Raw genomic sequence first — 24501 nt, 5'->3', positions numbered from 1 at the left:
TTTTTTTTTCTTCCTATATTTTCCTTCCCTTGTGTTTATAATCATGCCATGTCCCTACAATGTGAACTTATTGAAAAAAATGAATGAGATGTCTAAAGGCTAGAATGATTCATCTTGGAGAGTGTAGAAACAATAGGGCAACGGGACCACGTTTTTGTCGCTCTCTCAATCGCTAGCCTATCATCGCTTCAGGTTGCAAACGCTAAACAGTCCAACATAAAAATGAGCTGTGCGCTGGTGAATAGGCCCTTGCAAACTATGCCTACTGCACGTATAGAGTTGCTAAGTGCTCACACTCTTAAAAAATGGAGTGACGTTCTCTACATTTAGAGAGGAACGGCAATGTCCCCATTGTCCGTCTTTAAATAGAGAAACGTCGCTCTCTCATCCACGGAGAAACGTGTTTTTCCCTATGAAAATCACCATGACTTACCCCAGGTTAGCGAAGTGAGTAGGCTTAGCAAATGCATCAATTCTCGACTGATAAGGAGTACACAACACTGAAACTTACAAACAACGGTCCAGCTGAGCTTGATATCGAACGAAATGATTATAAAACAAGCAGACGAACCTGTAGTGATGAAAACATCGCGAAGGAGAGCGACGAATCAAGTAGGTTTCGTTCGGCTAGTGAGGTGACGTTCACTCTGAAAGACACGGACACTGCAGAGTCCTCCCCCGAAGAGTGCACGCTAGGCTTGCTGTATTTATTTCTCGCAGGTCCATATAGTGTAGCGACGTTATCCATGCGTTTACGGGGCCACAGTTCACGAGATGTGCTTCCACACCGTAGACTTGATCACAGTTTCCGACTCAGTAGTGCAGCTTTGATAGATAGATGTTCAACGTTATATAAGCGGCTAGAGGTGTCAGAGCGTCCTAGTCGTAAAGTAGGTGGTAGCTGGGGCCATCTGGAGGGACTGAACGATACTTAGAAAAAAACGTTGCCTGCGGTGACGTACGTTGTCATACCCACCATCACTGTTCCCTTGCGGATAATTTACGACTCAACCCATTCAGGATTACTAACTGATCCCTGAAGCCTAATATATGCTGATGCAATGCATAAAGCTACACATGTACACAGGGACACATAGTACGCGTATAGGGTTAACTCAATGAACAGGAGCACAATGAATCATTTTCCACAGCGGCACACACTTGGACGTGTTTAACAACGCGAAGTGTGTGCACCCTACTACAAAAACGCACAAGGACACCCTACTACGAAAACGCACAAGCTTATGCAGCAATGAATTTCGACTGACCTTAGTGGCACAAGTTACAAGTAAGATTTGGTACACTTTTTTTACGTTTTCTGGCAATACCATAGCATGCGCACACGTAAATATGTTGCATCTGATGCTTAGGCACACTGAGCTTTATTCACCGTTGCACAATAATGAGCGGAATAATTACTAGAGCTTATCTGGTTACTGCGAAAACGATTACCCTAAACCGTGCATGGAATAACCACGGTATTCCGAACGCTGCGCTATCTCTCGACCACTGCCACAGTTATGTTTTTTCTTGAAGCCTCCGAGAATGTAAACGCTTGCCGTGCGCTAGCCATTTCGGAGGTCACGTCTTTTTTTATTCTTCCACTTGCTACTCGGAGAAGGCGTAGAATGCAGACCAGACTTTGTATTCGTCGTGGTAGGCATTCTGTGGTGACGTCGATTTTGTTCAGTTGTTTCGTGTTAACGTTTGCTTATATTCTTTATACGTGCTTACCACAAGTGCGACCGTTACCCACGGATACAGTACACCACTAGCCCTTCAATGACAATGTGTTTGATGCGGTAACAAACGTCCTAGCAGTGTATACGTACGTTGCAACGCGGGTCTTGCGAGAGAAATAAGCGATGACCTCGCATCCAACGGTATTTTTTCGTGAGCGATGGCAGTGGCTGTTGGCGTCACGGCAGGTCTATTACTTGAGTGGAGGAACTAGCGCTGCAGTGCGCAAATGTATCATAACGTTATAGCATGGTGTACCTAGATACTTTTCTGCTTCGGATGCCTCTTGCGATTTGCCTCGCCTGTCAACTTGCAGTCATAGAGCACGCCACAATTTTGTTGTTTGCGCTGTGGCTGTGGTGGTAATTACTCTGGATTTGGAATACTCTTTTCACAAAGGTGAGTGAGTGTTGGTACTTACCTGCTGTGCACAGCTGTTACTACAAGTGCATTTTTTGTTGAGTTTCTCTCGACAAAGGAGAAGAATGGACGAGAAATGCATACTGCACGCGTGCATAATTCCGTCTTACCTCTCAGAGCTAGCTTGGACAGTACAAAACGCATGTGATTAAGAATTTGGTTTAACTGACAGAAGTCAATGGTTTACGTTTCACAAAGGTTTAGTTATGATAATGCTTAAAACGTTTCTGATGATTGTAATCTACTTTGGCGAATAAATGCTCGGTGAAACTTCGCAGCCTGTTTCCCATTGTGCTTTCACCTGCCGTGGTAGCATAGTCTTATTGGGTGTCGTTTGACTATGCTGGAGGATGCAGGTTCGACTTGCAGTCACGGCGGCCGTATTCAAATCGGGGTGAACTGCAAAGAACATCCATAAGGCGGTAGTGGCACGTATAACTCTGTCAATTGTATATGGTCGTGCTTTCACGCATGGACTTTAGAGTGGTATCAGGTTTCCTAGAATATTGAAAAATTAAGTGTGATGCTTTTTATGCGCGTCATTGAATTAATAAGTGCTGTTGGTGCCGTGCAAAACTAAAAATGCGTGGCCTTATCAAGTATGTCGACACCGAAAAATTCATTACTTCTGTACAGTCTAAGGTAATCGATAAAGCGAGACTGCTTGGGAAGCAGAGCTCCTTCTATTCGTGACAAATTCGTAGTATGAAACAACACGAGACGCATACGGGGGTGTGTGGAGCATCGTGCGAGTGCCTGGCGATAAAAAAAAAGAGAGGCTTTTACTCTACACCTATAAACAAAAAAAAAAAACGTCACTCCCGCTTTGCTCGCATCAATCTTAGGCAAAAGCAATAGCTCGCGACTGGCCGCGGCCGGCTAGGCTCAGCGTGCGCATGCGCGCGCGCAAGACCCCCGTGACTGAGGAGCAACTTGAACACTGAAGGAGGAACTTTGCTCGTTTGGTCCTTGCTGCGAGAGGGCACGACGGGTAAAGCGCCCGAAAGGGGGGAAGTCACTGCACCGAAGGAAGAATGGAGCCCGTTCCTTTATTCTCGCTTCCCTTTTTTTAGTGTGCAGCACAACATAATCTTTTCTTTTGCGATTTGGCGAGATACCCACTGCATCATTTTAAAATACCACAAAAAGACGAATACACATGCTGAAGGAATGCACAGGACACCTTCCATGGTAGTCTAGTGGCTAAGGTACGCGACTGGTGAACCGCAGGTCGCGCGATCAAATACCGGCCGAGGCAGCCGCATTTTGGATGAAGGCGAAAATGCTTGAATCCCATGTTCTCATATTTGCATTCACGTTAAATAACACCAAGTGGTCGAAATGTCTGGAGCTCTTCACTATGGCGTCTCTCATATTTATATGGTAGTCTCGTAACATTAAACCCTAGTTTTATTGTTATATTACTACAGAGGATATGCCCGGATCCATGAAGTCTTGTGTAAAATTTTAGAAGTCTTTCTCAAGAAGAACAACCATGGTAATTGCAAATCCGGCCCACCTATCTGTCTTCAGGAGAATATAGCCTGCTCAAAAGATGTGGATATAATATACAATATAACGATGATCACACAGCGGGTATATACGTAATTACTGTTTTTATTCATGAAAGCCTCAAGTTAGAAGAAAATAGAAATTTGTGAAATAACCGCCTCAGCCATGCGCACTGAGTTCACAGAAATGTACAACAAAATAGAAGACCTTGAAAATAGAAGCCGCCGAAACAATATTGTTATCTACCATCCTAAAAACAGAACAGAAAACAGAATTGGTGGAACAACTTGTGACGCGAACGATATTTTCAAAAATGTTGGGCCTCGATGTAAAACCTGTTGAGCGTCTACATTTACTCGGTTCTAGGAAGCATAACCGTGACCGACTAGTAGTACTGCGCTTCTAAGAATTTACAGAAAAAAATGCTGGTATTACGAAACTGTTATATATTTAAATATACAGCCATATATGTATCAGAAGATTATTTGGTCTGTTCGTGAAACTGGGAGGAAGCTGTCGCAGCCGTCTGCGCTGAATCGCCGTAACGGAGATAAGTTGAAACTTGTTTACGAAGAACCTAAAATCAACAGAGAGTGCTTTACATGGAAAGAGATAGAAAATAAAATGGTAGCTGTGAAACGTGCTCGCGCCGATGGCAAAAAGAGGCAAGCACTTCTCAAATTTGACAACAACAAAAAAGTGCCACTTACGCTTCTGTGTTTTAATGCAAGATGTATCGTAAACAAAACAGCGCAGTTTGAAGAACTGTTGCTCTGGCACGGACCTGATATTGTCACGGTGTAGCGAGAAGAAAAGACAGAAACAACTAGCGACAGTGAAACAGCGTGTTTCAGAATCAACTGTACAGCAAACGGCTTCTTGCTCCTCTAAGGAGGGGTAAGGGACACGTGTATATACGTAGAATAAAATGATGATGAAGGTGTTGGCAGACTCCGGGTAGCGGGACAGGAGGTTGAAAAAAAAGAAGGCCTTCAATGTACAGTTGATTCTATTCATTATTCATTTAAGCTCAATCCCATGCAATGAGAATGTCCAGGCGTATGTATATGCTGATGATATCGCGTTTTTTTCGTCAACTCATCACTCTAATGCTCTCTATCAAAACCTCCAAATGTACTTGTCTGAAATAGAGCACTGGCTCGACGTTATTCATGTATCTCTAAACGTGAACAAGTCTGCATTATTAGTATTTCCGATAAAAGACCCAGTATACACATCTTTCTCATACAAAACTGATACCATTCCCCAAGTCCAAATTATCAAATATCTAGGAGTGATATACGACAGCTCTCTGGAATGGCGAAACCATATCGAATATATTGCGGCAAAGGGTGTTCGGGCAGTCGGTGTATTACGGAGGATAAGCAACAGGCGATCAAGAACGCACCGAGCCATGTTATTATCAATATACCGCATGTATGTGAGGCCAATTCTCGAATTAGATTGTGTCTTATACTCCGTGACACCTGCCTATAAGCTACGTCCCCTTGTTCTTCTAGAGAATCAGGCACTGCGCATGTGCTTAGGGCTACCAAAATTTGTAGGGAATAACGTTTATATATAGAAGCTAGAATTCCCTCAATTCTCACCAGATTCAAAATATTGACTGTACAAACGTACTTAAGGGCATTTGAATTTTCTTTGAGGCGTAAATAAATCGTTTTTGTTTTCAACCTGGTTTAGTTTTTAATTGTTGGCCTAGAGTTCACACACCCCATGTAAAGTTTGTGCAGTCTCTTCTCGACCCACTGTCCGCGCAAAAACAGAGGTTCTGCCAATTTTTTGCTCGACAAGTTCTATACAATTATAGTTTGATGACATTTTCTCTAATATTGCAAACACCTGCCGAGTAATTACCTGTAAACACCTGCAAGAGCTACTTTACAGGACTACCTCCTAGGAATGTAAGTGTCATCATTGCAATGGACACTTCACAGCGAGATGAAAAGAGTGGCATCGGTATATTCTGCCCTGTACTAGACTGGTCTTTTTTCTCCTAATTTCAGACTTCACGTCCATCTTTATTGAGGAATTTTTAGCCGTAGTATTCGAAAACTGCAAACATCAATGAATTCCGCCGTAATCATAACAGACTTCTTGTCGGTCAGCAGTGCGCCCACGGAATCCAGTGATTCGAAAGCATTAGGGGAATTCAACTCCCAAGTACCGAATCCCATAACCCAGGTGCGATTAGTATGGGTGCCGGGGCATAGAGGCATAAATCTAAATGAAACAGCTGATGCACTAGCGAAAGCGGCGTTAGATGAACCAGCTACAAAATTTACCCCTACAACAGCCTTTATAATAGCCCCTAGATTTCAGAGGCAAATGATGATGCGAGAATTATCTATTTCATCTTTAAAAAATCTCTGGATTTCAACCATCTAATGACACCCTGGAAAACTTCATGTCGTAACCAATGCCTAGAAGGTGTAATCACTCGATTACGCGGTTGTATTCCTCCAATTATTATTTATTTGTTTAGAGTAGGCTTGACTCCCTCTCCACTTTGTACTTTTGGTTGAGAAGAGAAAACTGTGGAGCACCTTTTCATCTCTTGTAGAAAGTTTTCAACATTAAGAAAAGCATCACTGGAATTACCCTTTCGAATCCTTGGCTTAGCTTTCACAACGTCAAATTTACTATTCTCAGGTACACACGCCCTAGTGCACAGGAACGAGGAAGTGTGCTCGGCCGTGCAAGATTTCATGTGCAGTCTAAGAGATTTACTTAATAGGCTCAATACCAAAAGGTTCTCAGTCAACTTTTATTTGATATAAATTGTTTATTGCTCAGTCAGTAGGAACTATTTCATCAGAATTTCTTCTCAAAGATAATTAACAAAGAACAATATTTCTGTTATTTTCTTTGCGCCAGCATTTAAATAAATACAAATGTTTTGTTTTTATTGTTAAGCTACTCGATTCTTGGACAATCTCCCAGGGTGGGTGTGAGCCACGAGTTCAGGACCTACATATACGTCTACATCTACATTCTGAAACGCGCTGTTTCACTGTTGCGAGTTGTTTCTGTCTTTTATTCTCGCTACACCGCGACACTGGTGAAGGTGGTGGCCCGTGACCCTGCCTGATTCTCACACTGCCACGGGGAGCCGTTCATTCAGCCCGGACGCACTTGTCGACACTTCCGTGCATCGCCTCAGCCGTCGCTTGCAAGGCCTCCCTCCAGAGTTCATCCCATCGCAGCAACACTTTACAACGATCCCGCTCACTTCTACCAATGGCCACCGGCAGTCCACAACATTTACTACGAGACAGTAGTCCACTAACCCCATCTTAAGTAACCCTTTTTTCACCGCTGGTGCCTGGTGACTTTGGTGGTAGAGCACAAGAAGACGTCAAAGAATGGCTTGATCACTATTAACATGTGGCCAGCATCAACCCGTGGCCTCTTGAACAAATGGTCTCCCGCGCCAATTTTCATCTCGACGACAGCGCTCGTACTTGGTACGACAACAGAGAAGGCAGTTTGTCAACATATAGTGACATTAAAATAGGATGATTGACACATTTTCCAGAGTTGACTGGTGCGACCATGCGCAGCATTTACTCGAGCTACGGGTTCAGAAACCCAATGAAACGGTCGCAATGTTTGCTGAGGACATGAAGCGCCTCTTACGTCAAGCTGACCCGCACATGACCAACGAAAAAAATTTACGCTACCTCATGCGTGGCGTCAAAAAGCAATTGTTACCCGGACTTTTGTGGAACCCGCCAAGCACTGTAACAGACTTCATCACCGAAGCTACGGCTATCGAGCGGGGGCTTCGTCTACGATGCCGACAATACGGAAGCTTGTCTAGCAGCGAACACAATGAAGTCGCCGCTACGACATCTGATAATCAAAGCTCGTTGCACGATTTAATGCGAGACGTTGTTCGCGAAGAGCTGCTGAAGCTGCGGGCTCTGGTCAACGAACCACCCACGCCATCTGTCGCTGAAGTCATCCACAAAGAAATACACCAAGCGTTTTCAACAGCTGATCCTACACTCACGATCAGCGACCCATGAGCTACGCAGCCGTGATTCGCCAGCCGCCGCCCGTTGCGCCGTCCTACCGCCAGCCATAGGCAGCCGTTTCTTGGTCACCACCACAAGAACAGACACCGCGGCGCCCTGCCATCGTGCTGCCGTACGAAATGCCGCTGTATGAAGAGACACGACATTTTCCACATTACGAGCCGTTGCGGCGTCCACAGCTCCGTGAACCAGACGCCTGGCGTACTGTAGATAGGCGTCCGCTTTTTTTACCTGCCAAGGTGTGGGCCACATTTCCCGTCATTGCTGGCACGACGTCGATACGTTTCGACCTCTTCGGCAATGGTCTCAAGAACGACGCGCCAACCGTGACTACGCACCACGCCAGGACGCTGATTCTCAAGGACCCACTGTGTCTCGGTGCCATTTTGACAACCACCGTGCCAACAATGACGTCAGCGTGCCTGATTACCAGCCAGGTTTGGGACGTCAACCACGCTCTCCGTCTGCGGCATTGTCGCCTTCATCGCACTACCGCACTACAGCCAACGTCAGTAGAAGAAAGTCCGGAGTCCACGCCGGGGAAACCGAAGGTGGTGACCTCCAGGGGTGAGGTTGCAGGCCATCAAGGCGACGAAAAAAGGCCTCCGTTACTCTGACAACAGGACCCCTTTAAAGCTGACTAGTTGTAACACCAACGAAAAAGTGACCACAGATCTCACCGTTTTTGTAGACGGACAGCAAGCAACAGCCTTAGTTGACACTGGTGCCAACTTTTCTATCATAAATGAAAACCTTGCGGTACGCCTCAAAAAATAAAGACTACGTGGACGGGACCTCGCCTGAGGACAGCAGGCGGCCAAGTGTTACTGGCTGTCGGAAGCTGTACAGCAAGACTCGACATCGGTGGCTCTTTTTTCATGGCGATGTTCGTCATCCTCACTTCATGTTGCAAGTACCTAGTCATAGGGATGGACTTCTTAAGGAAGTATGGCGCCTTCATCAACATCCCGGACCGTTCAATTACGTTCCGCAACAGCCCTGGTTTAGTTGACTGTTCAGACGCAAGACGTAACACTTTACGTATAATTGATGATGATTTGGTGGTCTCGCCACGATCATGCAGTTTTGTTTTGGTGGAAGGGCACCAAACGTATGATGGCGAAGGCATTGCCGACCAAATTGGCTCTCTGCTATTTAGCCATGGCATTTCTGTCGCCCGAGGTATCGTCCATCTCAATGGTGGACGCACGAATTTCTTCTGACCAACTTTAGTGCTGAGCACCGGTACCTTCTGAAGGCCACAGTTATCGCTTTGCACGATAATATTCTAAGCATGCGAGGCAGTTTATGTTTGTTGGTATTGGATGAAGCGCTTCATCACGAACCAGAACCAGTTCTCGAGGTTGGCACCACTCTGTCAAAGGACGGCCAACAGTGACTTCTTCAACTGCTAGCCGCATTTCGCAACTGCTTTTCCCTGACATCACGAGTTGGTCGAACACCGTTGACAAAGCATCAAATAATCACCGAGGACATGGCGAGACCTATTCACCGGAATTCTTATCGTGCAGCTCTAAAGGAACGTGAAGCCATACAACAAGTCGCAAAATTGCTTGAAGATGACGTCATTCAATCTTTACAGAGCCCCTGGGCATCACTACAGGTGATGGAATTCTGAGTTTTTACGTATACAAAAGACAGCTGAATCGGGCGACCAAGAGAGATATGTGCCCGCTCCCACGTATTCAAGACTCCTTTGACAGACTTCGGCACGCTCGCTGTTTTTTTTTCCCATGAACTTGGGGAGTGGATACTGGCAGATCAAGGAGACCCAAATGATCGAGAGAAAATAGCTTTTTGTGACGCCTGATGGTTTATACGAATTTGAAGTCTTGCCTTTTGGTTTGTGCTCCGCGCCCACAACTTTTGAAAGGCTTATGGACACGTTAATTTCGTTCATTGAAGTGGAAGACTTGTCTAGTCTATCTGGACGACGTTGCAGTGTTTTCGGCCACTTTTGACGAGCATCTCAAAAGGCTGGAAGTTTTTTACGTGCTATACAGCCCGCGGGCCTAACAATGAAACCTGAAAAGTGATATTTTTGTATTCACGAACTTCAGTTTCTCAGCACGTCGTCAGCAACGCCGGCGTGCGCCCCAATTCTCGCCATCGCACAGTTCCCCGTACCCTCCAATAAGAAGGCTGTCAGACGCTTCCTGGGCTTTTATGCCTATGATCACCAGTTCATCGCAGACTTCGCCCGTATCGCGTCACCAATAACTCGTCTCACAAGAGACGACGTTGCCTTTGAGTGGAACGAAGAACAGGAGGCTGCCTTTAACGACCTGCGTCAACGTCTTTAAACGCCCTCTGTGCTTGCCGACTTCGACGAAGAAGCCCCGGCGATGCTTGACACAGACGCTAGCAATGTAGGTCTGGGGGCAGTGCTTCTGCAACAGCAAGAGGACACAGAAAGAGTGATCACCTACGCAAGCCGAACGCTAACACGCGCAAGGGTAAACTATTCAACAACAGAGAAAGAATGCCTCGCCGTGGTAGAAGCAGTAGTGAAATTTCGCCCGTACTTGTATGACCGGCACTTCAAAGTTATTAGTGACCATCACTCCCTTTGCTGGTTAACTTATCTAAAAGATCCCACCGGCTGATTAGCACGTTGGAGCCTAAGGCTAAAAGAGTTTGAGATAATGGTCGTAAACAAGTCGAGGAAGCGATATATGGACGCCGATTGCCTGTCCCAATCACCAATACAGTCAGCTGCCCTAACTGATGAGGATGAAACAGCAATTCTTGAGCTCCTTGATATATCTATCAGTGTCCAACAAAACGTGATGACCCTGAGTTGCTTGGTTTGATTAATTACTTGGAAGGGCGATCTCAGAGCGCACCTAGAGTTATTACACCAGTATTGTCGTCGTTCACCTTTCGGAATAGCGTTTTATACGAAAAGAATTTTTCGTCCATCGGATCTCCCTACTTGCCTGTCGTCCCGGCAGCTTTGCGCACTGAAGTGCTTCAAGCTTGTCACAACGACTTCACTTCTGGTCACTTAGGCTACAGACGCGCATTGGTGAAAGTGCACCAAAGATATTACTGGCCAAGGCTCACCCCGGCCGTGAAGCAACACATTCGTACTTGTTTGGACTGCCAGCGACGTAAGTCTCCTCCGACGAAACCAGCCGGCCTGCTGCAACGTTTTTATGTCCCAAGTACAGCATTCGACCAGATCGGAATGTATATCTTAGGTCCGCGTCCTACGTCTGCTACAGGGGACCACTGGGTTATCGTCGCGACAGATTGCCTTACCCGGTACGCCGAAACGAAAGCTATCCAATCGAAGCACAGCAGTGGAGGTAGCCAAATTCCTCATAGAAAATGTTGTATTGCGACATTGTGCACCATCCGTCATGATAACAGATCACGGGCCTGCATTCACGGTGGCTCTTCTTGAGCACGTTTTGATGTTAAGTGGAACGAGTCATCGAAAGAACACTGCCTGCCACCCACAGACAAACGGACTGACAGAGCACCTGAACAAGACAATTGAAGATATGCTGTTGATGTACGTGGACGTTCGACATACAAATTGGGGCGAGATCTTGCACTATATTACGTTCGCGTACAATACAGCAAAGCAAGAAACGGCTCGCATGACTCCTTTCAGCCTTGTTCACGGACGGCAGGTACGGGCAATGCTAGATGCCATGTTACCACTTGAATAGGACGACAAGGACACGAGCGCTACATATATACCAAACGCGCGGAAGAAGCCGGACAGCTCGCACGCTTGAGAATTCGCCAGTAAATTACGACGCAAGTAGCTACAATGCCCGCTGGAGAGCAGTAACCTACGACGCCGGTGACCGAGTGTGGGTTTGGACACCCATACGAAGACGCGGACTGTCCGAGAAACTCTTAAGGCAATACTTTGGACCGTACAGAGTATTGAAAAAGGTAATTGACGTCACCTACGAGGTCGTCCTCGACAGTCTCTCTTACACCAGGCATCAACCGCAACGGTCTGAGCTAGTACATTTGGTACGCATTCAGCCATACGTCAGTGATTGACTTTGTTTTCCCATAACGGTCGCTCGGATGTAGCATTGGGGTGATGCTACTATAAGAAGGGGCAAGTGGCACGTGTACACACGTAGAAGAGAACGGCGATGAAGGTCCTTCGCAGACACCGGGTAGGGGACAGCATGTTGGAACAAGGATGACGAAGAAGGCCTTAGCTGTATAGTTGACTTTGAAACACGCGGTTTCGCTGTCGCAGGTTGTTTCTGCCTTTGTTCACGCTACAATGTGACAATATGGTGGTCATTAACAATACGTGGTTAAAATCCTATATTCATAATTACAGATAGTGCCACCCGCCTATGCGCTGCTTCGTATATATCGGGATCGTCGTGTCGGGGGTGTGGCCATCGCAATTAAAGGCAGCTTGTTTTTTTTTTAAAGACAGCGGCATCGCTGGCCACAAAACTGTGTGGTGTTAGTTTTCTATTATTAACGTTCGTGTGTTGACTAGTGGTGTATACCGGTGTCCAGGTGCCCCTCATGAATATCTTGTAAAGCAACAGAACTTTCTTGTGTGTGGGCGAGCGACTGAAACTGATACTGACTGGGGATTTCAATATGCTGAAAATAAACTAGGACACTTTTTCCGCCGGAAATACTGCTATTAAAGGTTGAGGTATACCTTTTTTAAATTATGTTAGTTACTTGTTGACACAGCTGGTGATGGAAACAGCTCGCATTCATGGGTCAGCATGTTCTGTTCTTGATCTTACATTTGTGTCTGGCTCACTAGCGCCACAAATAGGTAATAAAGAGGAAACCTCCGACCACAAGTTCATTATGTTGACAAATAATGACAAGGGTGACCGCGTATCGCATGCAATGACGCGCATATCACTTGATGGTTATTAGGGAGGAAACGGCTAAAGTGTTATAGACTTCCCTGAATCATACACGGTGATTTGTTTAACACGTCATCGGGTATTGTAGATCTATGAAAAAAACTAAAATCTGGAATAGTGCATTTTGAATGAACCATTATACCTACTAAGCTAAAGAAACCAAAGCGTAAAATGCTGTGGATTACTAGAAAAGTAATACACATAGAAAAAGTACCACGACTCCGCAGAATAAAGTTTTTTCAGAACAAACCAAACGCTTCGAAAAACACAAAAATTAATCCGTCTTGCTCAATAAGCTTTCACGACTCTTAAAAACCGAAATAAAGATGGCAAGAGACAGCTTTTTTCCAAGCACTCCGACAGAGTGTATGACAAACCAACAGCGTAATTTTGGAAATACTTATTCAAGCTAGATAGCTCAGAAACTAAAATGGAAATATTGGGTAGTATTGTTGAAGACGCATGAATTTTTGCAGATGCTTTCAACTTTTACTTCCAGCCAGTTTGCACGCGTAGGCAGCCTTAGTTTTTACCTTTGTCTAACAGTGAAGGTCACATGCCAGTTAACAATAACAGAGTATCGCATACTTAAGCTGCATCTTCAACTCGATGTGAAAAGTTTCAAGGCTCGGAATAAATTTCTAAGGCTCTCTTTAGGAATGGCGATAGTTATAGCGCGAGAACAAAACGACGACACAGAGACAAGAAGTTTTGTTCTCACGCCGTAACTATCTTCATGCCATACCCACCAGCCCAACCTGCCCCACTTCTAAGTTACATCTCTTTAAGCGTTATGCTACTGAGCTTACCCCTTTCCTACACCACATATTTTTCCTATCGTTAAAAAGAGCGGTGCCTGCGGATTATTGCTTGTGTGCGAAAGTAATTTCTATCCGTAAAACTGGGAACAAACAATTGATAAACACCTACAGCTATTTGTCACTAATATGCCCATGTTGCAAGCTACTATAGCATATTATAAATATAGCACTTACAACTATTTAGAGGAAACTCTTCTGGTTTACCCGAACCAACACGGTTTCAATGTGAAGCATTCAACCACTACACAACTTTTAAAAGTTACTCATGGCTTCAGCCATTATTTCTAGACACCAAATAAATGCGATATTTATTGATTTTCCTAAGACACTAGACCACTAGCTGCACTTGTTACTCATACGAAAACTTGATTTATTTGGTCTTAACTCAAACATAGTCCAATCATTAGATTGCTGCTTATAGTTCTAATTGCACCCAGTGCGTTTCTTCTAACAATGCCAAATCCAACCGCATCGACGTGTTCTCTAGTGTTTCTTATGTATCCGTACTAAGACCAAGATTCTTCCTCATTTACATCAATGATTTGTACACTGCTATGGAACAGGGCAACACAATAAGGCCCTTTGCAGATGACTGCGTCATATACTCTCCCACTAGCACAACAGAATACTTAGTAAAACTTGACAAATCAGTAGAGAATATTGAGAATTCGTTTGAAAAACTTGGTATACAGATCAATACAGATAAAACCTTTTGCATTACTATGTGCCATAGAAAGACACCACTTAACTTTAAGTACACCGTCTCTAGGACAGACATGAAGAATGTGAATACTGTAGAAATTATGGGAGTCACAAAAGCAACGTCAAGGGGGTTGTCCACATTATACAAATTTTTGCACGATCAGTTAAGCAACCAGAATTTCTGAGGCGTGAGCTCACTTACACTTCTTCTCAACTTAAACCGTGTGCAAAATGTTCATTAGACCTGTCCTATAGAATATGCAGTAATAGTTTTGAACCCACACCAAAATAACATGATTAATGCGCATAGAAAAAATTCAAAACTGGGCTCTTAGAACTATTTTTCCAAGTAAGCCAGGAAGAAGAGCGTTTCTGCGCTACGTTTGCAAGCAGGTGTCGCAACACTTGCTCGCCGAAAACAATTATCTAGGCTGAAATTTCTTTTTCTTTTTTCAAGCAACCTAGTATACCTGAATAAGGACGATTAATTTGAAGCTCTGAACCGTCACTCCAGCAAAGGTAACAACAAGAAATGCATACGCTTATTGCTGTCACGTTGCAACAGAAATCAATATTCCTTTTCTCTGTAGGTATAGAGATGTAGAACAAATTGCCAAATGACGTTGTTAGTGCTCAAACACTTGAGTCAATTCTATTGCTGCTGAAAAATTAATTAAATGCATTGCAATAGGTTCTGCGGTATATATGGGCAACTGAAAGCAGGAATGATGTATCGTGCATGTACTCACACTTTGCTACACGTGCTTAACAGCCTGAATTTGTGTGTCAGTTATGTTACCATATAATTTTGTCATAGTAACTTTGTGTTTTTTAGTGGAACACAAATGCATTATTTCTTTATCTCTCTTATACTGATATATCGTTGTTCTGGTTATATTGTGTCACATATTTTCATTTTCTTTTACGTTTCAGGAATGAAGTCCTATTTGCTTTGTGTGATCTCTCCGTATAGGCTTGAGAATGCTCACAATATTGAATTAATAAATAAATAGAAAAAGATAAACATACTCCTGGGTTTTATTCGCAACTTTCACATGAGCACACGCAGTCTTCAGGCGACCGCCCAGAGTTGTGTTTTGGTGCTTGTGATTACTCGTCTTTCTACCCTAATGGAAACGGTGTTCTTGGATCACGTCAGCTCTCAAATAATAGCAGACAATTTGCTGGTGATGTCAAACAGCAACAACTGCCAGCTCTGAAGGGAGAGCACAAGCCTTTGTGTGAAAACTTGGTGTCCGATAAAATGGCAACTTAGCACTCCGTTTCTAAACTCTCCTCGTCATGAACTAATTGTGAATTTGGCAGGACTTTCATAGCAAAATTGGCATTCAGAAGGATGTGTGCTGAGTATTTTAGTGCATAGGCCACACTTTCCTCCCCCAAGCTTTGTTGGGGCGAAAGTTATACACAAATGTGTCCTATAGCTACGCTTTAACACACTGTTACTTCGCTGCGACTGTGGTCACGGATAACTAAAAATAAAGCTGGTGACTAATGTCAACGTTTTATTTCACTGCTCAATACCTAATCCCTGTTGGACAAGCTCACTTTATCAGGACGCTCACAAAACAGTTCTTCCTCTTCCACAACACTTTGGAGTATCCACACACTCCCGAAACAACGCACCGAACAACGTACGCAGCGGTAAGCCTGCTGCTTCGTGAAATCTCGGAGGCGACTATTTCGGAAAGTTCTAGCTGTTTTTATTATTTTATCGTCTTAAAGGGAGGGGGGGGGCGGCTATACATTTGGGTGGCTCACACAGAAGCATATATTTTTAACTAATCCCGAGATGTGGTTCATCTATGGCTTCCCGTCGTAGTGGTATAGTGGTAACTTGCAAGCAGTAATTCAACACGTTACCATCGGAAATATTTGAAATATGGCACAAAGTGGTGCAGAGTATCACATGTTATATATCCTCAAGCAGTTTTGACTCAGAATGCTCTCTTTGTTGTGGCGCCTGGTACAGGGCTGTTTTCGATATACCAACAGAGCTCCCGCAACGGTTTCAGACAGCACAACACAAAACTCACCAAACCAACGGCAAAAATTACGAGCACGACGAGGCCAACGACAATGACCGCTATGCTCTCGGTGCCGATGACTGCGAGTCGTGAGAGAGCGACGAGGCTGTTCTGTATCGTCTGGCGGCCCAGCACTGCCATGCGTATGTCAACGTCGTTAAGATCAGCGGTGAAGCGGTTCAGGATCCTTCCTCGTGGAGTGGCGTCGAAGAACGAAACGGGGCTGAAGAGCACGTGCTCCAGCATGTCATGGTGCAGCACCCTCGAGAGTCGGTTCATTGCGAACGATAGCAGCACGTTGCCAGCCAGGCGTGTACCCACTGGAATAAATAGAGGAAATGGGTTGTAAGGCACAGAAAGCACTCGAGAATACCAGTTTAGGCCTGAAGAACGTCCACGTACGCAAAGAAAGCACGAGATGTCCGTAAAGGACGTCTTGCACAGGGCTTAAAGTGTTCCTTTTTGACTGAGGCAAAACTGTAATATATATATATATATATATATATATATATATATATATATATATATATATATATATATATATATATATTATAAAACAAGCAATATATATATATATATAATAAACAAGCCCTTTAAGGGCTTGTTTTATTTGTTAGACACGATAATAATGAGAACCAACAGACAAGAAAGCCAAATAAATTATAGGAAATAGTATTAGAAAAATTGTAAAGTAAGTGGGGAGAAAGCAAAGTAGACCAAAATATAACTTTCCACCGGCCCAATCCCAACCTACGTACCGATTAACACGTCCGATGATCTACCACTGTGTCGCTCATCCTAGCGTCAACTCCACAGGGATCATATGTTTGTTTAGGGCTGGGTGGGGCCAAAAGCGACGAAATTTCGAAATATTGAATCTTTTTTCACACCTTAAAATATTCATTAATGCTGAAACTTTACATTGGGTACAAAGTATGTATGTGCTACATGAATAGTGCCATGTTGTCGCCTTTCCAAAAAATTTATTAATAAATAAAAAAGTGCTCCAGATGTTACATCTTACTCCAACCTGCGAGGCAAAATGAAATGCTGTGTAGGGCAAATGGAGACAGTGGGAAAACAAATTCATTCCTTCAGTTTTCGCAGCAGGATCATTCTACGATAAATTACGGAGCGTTTTCCCAGCCGTCACGAAAAAAGTTCCTCCCAGTTGATGAGAGTGTGAATATTGGTGCCGACTGGCTTAGAGGGCGTCAACAGCGATTTTTCTCAGAAGATAATTTTGGAAAGCACTCAATAAAACAGCATTTCCGGCAACGTAATGAAGCGATCTAACTGTAAAATATAGACTTACTGATGTATATCAATTATTTGGGGGCTTTTGCACGAGCAATACTGAATAAAATTGCCAAGTTCGAAAGTTTTGCCGAGAACATGGCAACAAGAAAACACACAATCACAATGTGCGCTGGTAGCCTGTATAAAATAGTTTAGGCGCTGAATTTATGGCGCAGAGTCTGAAAAATATCGCGAATATCACTTTTTTGTAGAAAAAGTTCGTAGCCAGCGTAAAAAAAAATCGACAGATCCCACGTACAGTGCCAATCATTACTATGGGAAGCACCTATGAGGAATATTGATATGTCACTTTAAAATCAACACAACGTTACAAGGTGAAAGTAAATAATGCCGTACATGACTTCTCGGTCATGATTATTATGTTTGGATGTGTCGTTTACCTTCGTCATCTATTAACGGCACGTAACACCAAATTTAGTATATGTGGATATAGAAAAGCGGACAAGAGCGCAGCATGAAGGGCCAAAAATACTCCAATGTAGCGTTGACGCGTACGCTGGGAACAACGACGCTACGTTAGCAAAACACGAGCACTCTATAGACTGACGCCAGGCACAACTGGCGTTCGTCGGCGCTGCGTGACAGCAACCAGCCCAATACGAGACATGCTGCATTTCGCGCCGATGCGTTACCTACACAACGCTGCATCTCACTTTTTTCGTGACGGAGGGACGCCGGACGCGTTGAAACGTGCGTGCGTCAAAGCAACGCAGCGTGGCATGCGCCTGCGAGTCTATGGCAAGAGCGGCGCCTGGCGTGGCAACGCCGGCGTGACGCGACAAAATGTACGCCAGCGACGATGCGCACGGCGTCACGTCGAAACGTATAGGTGCCTTGACTGTAGCATATATTCATGTTCTCACATTACATGCATTTCATGATTATCACGTTTCCACCAGTCACATACCTTCGTCATCCATTGGCGTCACGTAATGCCCAATGTGGCATATATGAAGCTAGCGAAACGACCGCAAGCCCGTCATTAGTGCTGAATGCAGACTTATTGTTATATGACACGCATGTAATGACTATCATGTTTGGATGTGCCATTTACCTCTGTCGGCCGGTCGCTTCACGTATAGCGAGTTTGGTACATGTAAAGCCAGCGAATTAGCCACGAGCGCATCATGAGCGTAGCATGTAGTCATGACGGTACATGACACGCATCTCATTATTATCATGTTTGCACCAGTATCATACCTTCGTCATCCATTCACTTCCCGTAATACCAAATTTGGTATAAGTGAAGGTAGCGAAACGGCCGTCAGCGCATCATGAGCGTGCCATATAGTCATGTTGTTACATGACACGCATCACACCATTATCGTGATTGCAGCACTCACTTACCTACGTCATTCATTCACGTACTGTAATACCAAATTTGGTATATGTGACGCTAGCGAAACGGCCGTGAGCGCATCATGAGCATGGCATGTATTCATGTAGTTACATGACACACATGTAATGATTTTCGTGTTAGAGTCTGTCGCATATGTTTGTCATGCAATCATTCCACACCATACCAGTTTTGCAACATGCCATGTGAACGAAACCACTGCAAGAGCTGCAGGTCTCTAAAAAGTTAATCATGATATTCATGACATCTATGTCATGATTTTTCAACTAGTCAACTATGTTCCTCATATGGCCATGTCATACCATACCGAGTTTGGTATCGATATCAATATCCAAGCAGCCAGGAGACCTAAAAGTCCTAGGCGGCTAGATAAGACAGATAGATAGATAGATAGATAGATAGATAGATAGATAGATAGATAGATAGATAGATAGATAGATAGATAGATAGATAGATAGATAGACTATAAGTCGCCACAGTTCGATAAAAACGCTTCACATTTAAAAAACTCGTTTTGTAGGTCAGAATAACAATGTGCACAATATCTCGTTTCAAAGCTCTGTAAATAGTTAAGGTAGGTGAATTTCATGAAGGGTATTTCAGAAAGTTTTTCGATGTTATGTATTTCTGCCAGCTTTTCGCCTATGTAACGCTAGCGGCCTGACGCACTCGCAAGGGCAAGGCTTAGCCCAAGGCCACTGACTTAAAATAAAGACAGCAAACTCTGTGTTTCTACAAAGCACTCGAAATGGGGATGGCGTTATCATCTGCCTTTCAATGTAAACAGGAGTGCGCTACAAGGAATGGGGTCAGTGTGGTGAGTTCCAGATTAGGCATGCAGTTCTAGACTTTTAAAGCTCAAATTATACTTTCCTTGTGAGTTTGCAAATACCAAAAGTGTTCATACACCTAATATAAGTATTTTTTCACATTCAATACAAATGACTTATAGCAGGCTATTAGCACAAACGCTATCGTAATACAAATGCTTCATTTTTTTCTGGCTTTCAGCAGAGAACCCTGCTCTCTGACAAACAAAGCCTCTCATTTGACTTCAAAAGTAGGAAATAGCTATATGTTAGGAACTTGTAATCATGATTTGTGGGGTTTAACGTCCCAAAACCTCCATATGATTATGAGAGACGCCGTAGTGGAGGGCTCCGGAAATTTCGACCACCTGGGGTTTTTTAACGTGCGCCCAAATCTGAGCACACGGGCCTACAACATTTCCGCCTCCATCGGAAACGCAGCCGCCGCAGCCGGGATTCGAACCCGCGACCTGCGGGTCAGCGGCCGAGTACCTCAGCCACTAGACCAGCGCGGCGGGGCTTAGGAACTTGTAGCCGAGCCGACAGGGTCGTTTATGGTGTGCATAATGTATTATTGTATGCTGTATTATTTTTAACGGCTGAATGGCTCGACTCTGAGTCATCACCAGCGGCGTAGCCAGGACGGAAGGAAGAGCTTTTTAACACCCTCCTCGCACCCCCACGCAGTCCAGGTATTCTTCGGTTGTGCATTTGCATTCATCGGGAACGTGTTTACAGCGTAACACTTGGAACACAAAACAGGACATACGAACACGCATACTAACACATGTACGAGTGTTTATGAAGGACGACCGAAATCATCTTCCCCCTCACACACCACTCTCACACGAAAAATATGTTTTTGCTACGCTAATGGTCTCCACACTTTGTTCACATTTATAGTAGCGCACTTCTGTTGGCAATGAAATCAAATGATAACCCTATTCCCATTTCAATTTCTCTCAAGAGAGCACCAAGTTTGCAGTCTGGATTCCAGGTCAGTGGCTTCGGGCTGAAAGTTGCCCAGCGAGAACGTGATGCTGCTTGAGTTACGTAAGAGAAAAGCTGGTGGATGCCCTCCCTTGTTAAGACTGGCGACTAGCAGCGGTCACGCGACCACTTGCGACTCGTCGCAAAAAGTCGCGAATGATCGCTAACGGTCGCAAAGCGACTGCTTTGGATAGTCGCTTCCTGACCGAATTTTCAGCTGCGCTACTGCCGTGGCATAGTGGCTGGAACCAATCAGCAATGCTCTATTTTGTTTTTGGTTTTTTAAACGCGAAGCATCTCTCAGTGAACTTCAGCGACTTTGACCATATCTATCTATAGATCTACGCGCTTATGACTTTCAGATCTCCTGGCCGTTTCGATAATGCTATCAATACCAAACTTAGTATGGCATAACAAAACTGTATTAAAAACATGCTGGACTAGTCATAACATGAATTTAACGAAACGTATGTCATTAAACGTCATGATATACATTTTGTGGTCCTGCAGTTTTTGCGGAGGTTCGTTCACATGGAATGTTGCAAAACTGGTGTGGTCTGGCATAATTTCATGGTGAACACAAGCAACAGACCCTAACATGAAAATCATGACATGCGTGTCATGTAACAACATGCCTACATGTCACGATCATGATGCGCTTGCGGCCATTTCGCTAGGTTCAATTATACCAAACTTAAAACTACAGTGCGTTAATGGATGATGAATGTATGTGACTGGTGCAAACTTGCTAATCATGAGATGCCTGTCATGTAACAACATGGCTAAATTCCACACTGATGATGCGCTCGCGGCCGGTAAGCTAGTTCACAAACTCTTAAGTTGTAATTACGTGACGCCAATGGATGACGAAAGTATTTGACTCGTGCAATTATGAAAATCATGAAAAGCGTGTCATGTGAGAAAATGACTACATGCCACAGTCAAGGCGCCAATACAGTTCGACGTGACGCGGTGTGGTTTCTCGCCAGCGTTCATTTTGTCGCGTCATGCCGGCGTTGCCACGCCAGGCGCTCGTCCTGCTTTATACTCGAAGGTGCGCGCCGCGTTGTGTTGCTTTGACGCATGCGCGTTTTAGCGCGTCCGGCGTCCCTCTGTCACTAAAAGAGGGAGACGCAGTGTTGTCTGTGTAACGCATCGGCGCGAAATGCAGCATGTCGTACTTTACGGCGCGTGCCGTCGGACCACGCCGACGGGCGCTGGTCGCGCCTGGCGTCAGACTGTAGAGTGCTCGCGTTTCGCTAATGTAGCGTCGCTGCGCCCAGCGTGCGCGTGCGTCAACGCTACATTGAAGTATATTGGGTCTTTCGTGATGCCCTCACGGTCGTTTTCCTAGCTCTAAACGTACCAAATTTGGTGTTATGTGACGTCAATGAATGACGAAATATATGACTGGTGCAACTATGATAGTCATGAAATGCATGTCAAGTGATAAAATGATGACATGCCACAGTCAAGGCGCCAATACAGTTCGACGTGACGTGGTGTGGGTGTTCTCCGGCGTCAATTTCGTCGCGTCACGCCAGCGTTGCCACTCCAGACGCTGGTCCTGCTTTATACTCAAAGGCGCGCGCCGCGTTGCGTTGCTTTGACGCATGCGCGTTTTAGCGCGTCTGGCGTCCCTCTGTCACTAAAAGAGGGAGACGCAGTGTTGTCTGTGTAACGCATGGGCGCGAAATGCAGCATGTCGTACTTTACGGCGCGTGCCGTCGAACCACGCCGACGGACGCTGGTCGCGCCTGGCGTCAGACTGTAGAGTGCTCGCGTTTTGCTAACGAAGCGTCGCTGTGCCCAGCGTGCGCGTGCGTCAACGCTACTTTGAAGTATATTCGGTCTTTCTTAATGCACTCACGGTCGTTTTGCTAGCTCCAAACGTACCAAATTTGGTGTTACGTGACGAAAATGGATGACAAAATATATGACTGGTGAAAACATGATAATTATAACACTCTTGTCATGTTAGAACACGACAACATACCACGTTCATAGTGTGCTCGCGGCCATTTCGCTAGCTCCGCATATACTAATTTTGGTATCACGTGACGTGAATAGATGACGAAGGTAACCGACACATTCAAACATGATAATCAACATAGAAGCCATGTACGGAATCATTTACCTCCACCTCAAAACGTTGGGCTGATTTTAAAGTCACATATCAACGTTTCTCATTCGTGCTTCGCATAACATTGATTCCCACTGAACGTGGGATCTCCCAATTTTCAGGGATGAAGCTCCTCAAAGCGGCTTCGTTCGTCCCTCGTAGTACGTAACATGTCTTACGCTTTGACCTCCAAGGGTGTGCCGGTGGGAGATTTCTCCTGTGCGTTGTTGAACAATAAAAAAATCGCAGCGTTCCCCACCCTCACAACAACCCTACAAGAAGGGTTGCTTACCAACGCCTCTGTCAAGGTGGCCCAGGCCCCCACGGAGACGCAGAGAATCTCGGCGCAAAAAACATCCACACAGGCACCTCGGGAGGTAATTCGAACGGCGGATCTCCCACCGCTCGTTATAGCCCATACTTCACTTTCTACTTCGTCACCTCTCACTACCTCATCCTCTGCTCCCGATCCCCTGGTAGAAATCGCCCGTTTACGCCGTGACATGGAGGCACACTGTGAGCACTTGCAAAAACAAATGGACGCGCTGGTGGCAGACATGGGTACAAGTATGCAGGCGGCCCTCGACCGAATCGAACGGCAGATGGAAGAACTTCGTATAAAAATTACGGAGCAAGTGAAATTATGTATAGAACGTACTCTCGCGCGAGATAATAACATACAAACTCCTGAACCTAGCACTTACAGCGCCAGCCTGCCACCCGACCACATCTCTCGGCCGCAACATTCAAACGTGGGTAACTCTAACGGGGGTAACCGACGCGCGCATCCCTATACACGCCCCTCTGCTTCCTCTCGTGATGATGATGGCGCCACGTGACCCGCCACAGCTAGCGGTGTGGCAGTGGAATTGTAGGGGATTCCGTCAAAAACGAGGTTCCTTGCAACAGTACGTTGCCACATCCACAAACCCTCCGGATGTCATCCTCTTACAGGAACCCAATCGCACCCCTTCATTATCCGGTTACAGCCCGCTCTCGGGTGTCTCACCTCTTGTGGGAGCCCTAGTCTCGAAAAGCGTTACATGTCGCATGCATACGACGAGTAGCGACATTCCTCATCAAATATTGGAAGTTATTACGCAAGGAAAACGCGGCGACAGTTTGTTTATCCTCAATGTATACAGTTCCCCTCGTTCGCGTACACACTGTTTTTACTGTCTGTTAAAAGAATTTGGCTGTTAAAAGAATTTAGGCTGTTAAAAGAATTTAGGCTGTTAAAAGAATTGGCTGTTAAAAGAATTTGGCTGTTAAAAGCCTTGGACGAGTTTGTGTGGTATGTGGTGACTTCAACGCTCCACATGTTGCACGGGGTTACGTTAAATCGCAAGCCAAGGGAACCCGCTTATGGAATTCCATCTGTAACATGCGAAACACACTGCTCACCGACCCAGAGCACGCCACTCGTATAGGAAATAGTGTTTCTCGCGACACCTGTCCTGACCTTACCTTTGTCCGCAATACTTGCCTAGTCGTAGCGCACGGGCCTTTAGAAGAGCACCTTGGCAGTGATCACTATATTGTCGCAACCATCCTGTCGTTTCGAGGCGCTCGCAGGCCAGAGCGAAATGTGCGCATTAGAGATTGGACAAAATTCAGGGAACGCCGCCAAGACCCGCCTGAGGGCCAGGGCTACGAACGAAGGCTTGAGTCTCTCGCTGGCGATCTTGAGGCCACCAC

The 24501-nt window shown here is 45.1% G+C and overlaps 1 protein-coding gene across 1 annotated transcript in view; it reads right to left on the bottom strand.

The window, feature by feature from the left end:
- Positions 1-24501, bottom strand: part of LOC119165528 (ATP-binding cassette sub-family C member 2) — a 286281-nt gene that overhangs the window by 162182 nt on the left and 99598 nt on the right. Inside the window, exon 2 of the mRNA XM_037417681.2 lies at positions 16215-16525. Coding sequence (XP_037273578.2) covers positions 16215-16525 — 311 coding nt within the window. The remainder of the gene's footprint in view (positions 1-16214; positions 16526-24501) is intronic.

This window comes from Rhipicephalus microplus, chromosome 9 (genome assembly GCF_043290135.1).
Source record: "Rhipicephalus microplus isolate Deutch F79 chromosome 9, USDA_Rmic, whole genome shotgun sequence".
Taxonomy (NCBI): domain Eukaryota; kingdom Metazoa; phylum Arthropoda; class Arachnida; order Ixodida; family Ixodidae; genus Rhipicephalus; species Rhipicephalus microplus.
The sequence above is the reverse complement of the archived record's forward strand: the minus strand, read 5'-3'. Positions and strand labels throughout refer to the sequence as shown.